The 6,000-nt window shown below is 36.9% G+C and overlaps 1 protein-coding gene across 4 annotated transcripts in view; it reads left to right on the top strand.

Annotated features, from left to right (window-relative positions):
* LOC140907675 (macrophage mannose receptor 1-like) overlaps positions 1 to 5,150 on the top strand; it is a 109,426-nt gene extending 104,276 nt beyond the window's left edge. For 3 of the 4 annotated variants that reach the window (XM_073334149.1, XM_073334148.1, XM_073334150.1), the window contains 3 exons: positions 960 to 1,127; positions 3,407 to 3,448; positions 3,842 to 5,150. In XM_073334149.1, coding sequence (XP_073190250.1) covers positions 960 to 1,127; positions 3,407 to 3,448; positions 3,842 to 4,092 — 461 coding nt within the window. In that variant the 3' untranslated portion in view covers positions 4,093 to 5,150. Of the gene's footprint in view, positions 1 to 959; positions 1,128 to 3,406; positions 3,449 to 3,841 lie in introns of those variants that run through there. The other variant, XM_073334152.1, reaches the window with a different exon arrangement.
* Positions 5,151 to 6,000: the final 850 nt, after the last annotated feature.

Below are 6,000 nucleotides of genomic sequence, written 5' to 3' on the forward strand. Positions count from 1 at the left end.
GTGTAATAAAAAGGAATAATAGGTTGTAAACTGGTCAGTCATGAAAAAAAGGTTTAGAGAAGTAATTGCTTGACATCTTAAGTGACTGATTGCGTCTTAAAGCACTTCATTCTAGAGCACAAAGAAGGAGGCTATTCTTGCTTTACGCTTAAGAAACACACAGGAGCTGATTCAAGAACTAACTATACTAAATAGTGACTATAATTAAGTTTATCATATTCAGGGAAATAAATGTACCAAAATCTAGCACAGTGACGCCAAGCAGGGGATTTCAAAGAAATGAGGAAGCTGGTTATAAAACCTTCAATTCAAAAGTAAGGAAATCTGTAGACTCAGCATGAAAGTTGTTTAAACACTATTTAAGGGCAATGAAAGAGGCATATCTGTAATGAAAAGGAAACAGCAAGGCAAACAAACGAGAAGTCCCAGTATGGCTAAATAACAAAGTTTAAGAGGTTTATTCAAGTAAACAGATAATCTGTCAGAAAATGGAAATTCAGCCCTGCTGAAGCCAATAGAAGGGAACATAAACTATGGCAAATAAAATGAAAAATGGAAATTAGAAAGGTTATGTGGGATTTTGATGAGTAAATAGTCATAAAAATAAATAACTTGTAAATCACAGAAGATAAGGACATTTCAGAGAAGCTAAATGATTTCTTTCCGTCAGTCATCACCACAATAAGAATAACTAAACAAAATAATAAAACAGAGGATATTACGAGGGATACCTTCCCTGAGTCTGCTTTTCTCAAGTAATCTACAAAAGTCGTGACAGGTTGAGGCTTTGAGACCTTCACACCTCTCTAATGAACATACCTCTTTTGGGGGGCATTTTTCAAAAACTATAGAAATGTGAAATTCTCTGAAGTGCCCTTGAATTTTTTATTCTGGTTGTCAAAAAGTGAATGACTATTAAACAACAGCTTAATGTTCAGTGTATTTCTAATTAACACTAGGACAGTGGTTGTGGCTAGACAACACTGCAGTGGATTTTGTCAACTGGAATGTTGGAGAACCCTCAAGTCAACAAAATGAGCACTGTGTTGAAATGTATGCAAACTCTGGGTACTGGAATAATATTTATTGTTCTTCCTACAAAGGATATGTTTGTAAAAAACCAAAAAGTAAGTGATGAGTTTAATGTATTGTGTTTATGGATTTGTTTAGCTAGTAATGTTTATAGTATGCATGCTCTTAATAGATATGTGCTGCGTGGGGTACATTTGTGATAGATATCCTTTGTGGTTTTATACACAATACAGAATTCATACATATACAGTATGAAAAGAAAGGGTCACGCTGTCGAAAAGTAGGTGCATTCAAAAAATGGACAGCCAAGCTCTGTTTCCGAAAATGCATGCCTGCAAATCAGGAAATTTGTACTTACACTTGCAGAATTGCCTGTAGAATTACAGTAATTGTGTGTGTGCAATTGCATGGGCGCTGTTAGGGTTGCATTTTTTGCGCACAGAATTTGATCCATTCCTGAAAATTTTGTTCTCATGAAAAAAATGCTTATATCTTAACCTAAAGCTATTCTGTATGTGTTTCTCTCTCATACACACACACGTGCGCGCAATCGACACTCTTTGCTGCTGCTTATATCAAATGAATATTCATTAGTTTCACTTCTTAGTATTGCAATATTCTTTCCTGAAGCATGTTAGGGGAAGATGAGTGAACTGGAAAAGCAAAAATTGATCACGGAAAAGCAAATAGCATTGGGCTAAGTGTACAAAATTTAGAAAGTCCTTGAAATAATGGAATGTGCAAACTCAGGAACAAATCAGAAGCAAGCCTGTCCTGTGGGCTCGAGTACATATACTCCAGTACCCTGATGTCACTGGTAGTGTTTAGAAAGCTCTGTGCTTTACCATTTCCACCTCTTGGGTGTCAATATTTATTTTCTTCATCCTACTTTGTGAAGATGGTGCCCGTTGCCCTATTAAGAATAGCTGCACAAATTAAAGTAACATGAGTACTACCTGGAAAATTCACCCATTATTTAAATGGAATCTTTTTTTGAGAAGCCAGACTCTTGAATTAACTTATTTTGTATCATTTCTGTACATCTCCAAGTGACCTGATTTTGTTATGAAGCAGAAATACGATGAACAATGTTATCTTTGCTGTCCTTCTGATGCAGGTCAACCAGGAAGCAATGGGCATTTCATAAGAGTGCCTATTTTTGCAACATTTCCTGCTCAATTCAATTTTTCAACCAGACAAATTCAGCTGAATCATTTGAGATTTGCCGCAACCAATCCTACCTCCCAAAGGTGCAAAAGGAGCCGAGTATGTGGCGAGAGCATTTCTCCCACATTGCATTGTAACGGCAAGTTTCTTGTGAACATGCACCAACTGTTGAAAAATGCATTCCGTATTTGAAATGTGCCTAGTTCCTCTATATGAAATGAGGGAAATCCCATTATTCTTTTCTAGAAAGCTGCTCCTGAGTACACAACCATCTGATTTTCTCCTGACTGCTGATGAAAGATGTTTTTTATATTATACAAACAGCCTTGCAAAATTGTCACAAAAATGTAACAGACCATCCACAAAATCTACTCACCTGTACTTCAATGTGATGATTAACAATAGAAAAACAAATGATATTTTATTTACCTATCAAAAATAAATAATAACCCTAGGTGGGTGAATAAGTGGAATTTTGCAAGGCTGTGATAATTCTCCATTTTACAGTACAGAGAATTAATATAAACTGTCAGCATGTTAAATTTAAGCCTGCTTTTTCTTGAAGAGGCTTTACAACATAGATCTATAACTGCCGTCTTCCTTTAACTGAATATTTTCCATTGCACATGTTTACATAATTTCTACCCAGATTATTGAAAACCCTGGAAATATTTCCATTCTGTGTATGCAGTTGAACTTTATTTGATAAATAAGCAAAAAATATTGGGGTGTTAAAACTAATACAAAGATGTCACATAGGACCCAATCCCGCAAACATTTACTGCCAGGCCTAGTCCTTACTGTGACTTCTTTAGAATAGTAATCGCTGTGCCCAGTTGTAATCATATGCAGGATTAGGCTTATAGGCCAAATTCCTACAAGCTGCTCTGTGAAGTGAAGTGCTGCGTATGCAGCACTCCATGGACTTCACTGTGGCTCTGCACTGGTGCAGGGGTGTGTCAGTGTGGAGCTCACAGCAGAATCGTTTCAGCTTCATTGCATGGTTTGTAACTACATTAGATTCATTTATCACATGTTGCTACTGATAAAAATATTGTATTTATTCAATACCAGAAAGTCCATGGCCCTGTTTAGGCAAAAAATGGTCATTTTTACAGTATATACTAGTATGTGTTAATGTACAATTTTCAGTATATAATAAAGACTTTTAAAGATTCTGAGTAACTGTTTTTCTTCTGTTTTAAAGCTGTTGATGTGCAATCAACTGAGAAGCCCCCAGACAAGAAAGGTAGGGTTACTTTCTTTCAAATAAATGAAGAAAAAGCCCAAATAAAAGCATTAGTATATATTATACCAGATTGTCATATTTTATATTATAATGTCACATATATTTTTAGATGTTAAATGGCTATCAAATGCATTTCCTCGATAATAAAACATCCATAATACTCCATTTATGTCCAAATGCAGAACTCTTCCCTAAAATTGGATTGAAATGTTGTGTTAAGCTTTATTCATATGCTTTCTGATTTTGCCTTCTGCATTGTCAGTCACTAATTATCTGGAGATGGTAAAGCATTCATGCATAAGAATAAACTACTATTTCTAAGTACAGGATTGTGTTCTATAATCAGATGCCAAGTACATGATTTCTAGTTAACTGCTTTGCATTCGTTTACAGCAGTGAAAAAGGAGGAGAAGATTCCTGAACCTAGTCACAGCAAAACTGGGATTGTAATTATTGTGGTGATCCTAATCCTAGCAGGAGTTGGCCTTGCAGGCTATTTCTTCTACAGGAAAAGAAAGAACCACATGTCAACAAATGACAGCTTTGAGAACAACCTGTATTTTAATACTGACGCCGTTCCTGGAACTAGTGACACAAAGGATCTTGTGGCCAACATTGAGCGAAATGAACATGCTACTCTCTAGTCTGATAAATTAAAGATGGGCCTTGTTTTAATAAAATTATGCAACTGGGTTACCTGAAGGTTTAGGACAAAGCTATTTTCTCCTGTGCAAACCCTGTAGCAGTCACTTTTTCAGTGTCTGCATATTTTTTTTACGTACTAGCAGCAGCAATTACTTCATTTCATAATCATTCTATAGTTGTATAAGATTCCAGAACTACTTTAACAAGAGCATTTCTCATGAAAAATATAGCGCTGACTAATTATGAAATGGAACAAATGGATACACTTAAAAGAATGAAAATGAAACACAAGCCACTGTGAATAAGTCTTCAAAGCATTTGTTTCTTCACCATACCTGCATCACCCTCATGAGTGTCGGGCTTCACATCAATTCAGTCTCTCCAAACTGCTCAGCAAGCACTTGTCTCATTCTGTTAATAATGCACATATTCCTGGAAACCTCACTACAAGGGTTTGGCACTGGGTAGCTGATGGCACTGTATTTGAATACATCCCATTTAAAAAAATGCTCTATATGGCATAATTTCAGTTCCTGTAATCTCAGACAATATACAGAGCCAAATACGCAGTTCCCCTCCATCTCACACCCCCTCAGGGGCTTCCCATAATCGGGGTGCAGGCCTCTGGAGTCCAAGCAATGTGACTGGCAGACACTACCAGCACCTCTTACTGGCCACAGAAGGGGTTTGTCTGGGTAGCATGATGATGAGACCTTGGCAACACCTTTCTGCGTACCAGCATAGATGTCATTGGTTGGAGGATACTGGCTATGCATATTCTAAAGATGCAGTAGCAATGGACAACTCTCATGATGCTCCTCTTGAAACACTGCCACTTAGATACTTTTTCTCCATAATACAGCTTAGCCTTGTAAGAGAGATCTTGGCCTATACAATGCAATAACTTTGCTAATGCACCTGTCATCCCTATTGCTCTATCAGATCAGCTGTTTCTTTCTATAATGTTTTAAGAGTGAAATATTTCAGAAACTTTAGCTTCCCAAACGATCATTTTATAATCTGATTTTTGTATATCTTGTAAAATGTAAATCATGTGTGCATTACATTTTTTTCCTCACACAGATATGAATGTGTGAAAGGAAAATTTAAATGTTTCCTTCATTTATGCATTCAACTTTAGTTCTGTGAAATAAACAATAACAGACTATGACTTTTTAATAGTTTTGCATTTTTAGAGTACGTAACTCACTATTCACGTTGAAACCAGTAGGAAAAATAAAGAGTTATTCATTAACTAATACTGACCTGGAGCAATACCAGCTTGCGTTGGTAAATAAGTAAATAAGAGGCAACATCCAGCCACCAAAGCAGAAAAAGAAAATGGATATGCCAACAATTTTTGTTTATCTTGCGCGCATATTTCATTGTGGCCTACTGGGTGGCTCCCTGAAACCTTTGGTGTTGTGTCCAGTCCTCAAATTGTCATATTTCTAACAATCTTATTGCTTATTTCACCTTTCCATAGTTCTTCCCTCTTTCAGAACAAGAGAGCTCTTAGAAGTTGCAGAAAGGCCCTTTTCCAAGCAGTGTCAGGAGTCCTACAGGGAAGGAGACCTGAAGAGAGAAACCTGTACTCTAAGAAGTTAATTTGGAGTGAGCGTTTTACTAGAGAAACATAGGCCTCTCCTGCTAGAGCCTGATTCAAAGCCACCTGATGTCAATGAGGGTCTTTTTCACTGACTTCAATGAACTTTGGATCAGACTCATGGAGAGCAAGTCTACCATGGAAAAGGTGGTACCAGCCAGAAGAGATTTGAAAGGGATAATAGGAGCAGGAAAAGAAACAAGGCCATCTTTATTTTTATTGTAGTAACATCCGGAGGCCCCCATCAAAATCTGGGACTCATTCTACTTACCTGCTGTACTGCAACAAAGGTAGACAAGAT

The sequence above is a fragment of the Lepidochelys kempii genome, chromosome 2 (genome assembly GCF_965140265.1).
Source record: "Lepidochelys kempii isolate rLepKem1 chromosome 2, rLepKem1.hap2, whole genome shotgun sequence".
In the NCBI taxonomy this organism is placed as follows: Eukaryota; Metazoa; Chordata; order Testudines; family Cheloniidae; genus Lepidochelys; species Lepidochelys kempii.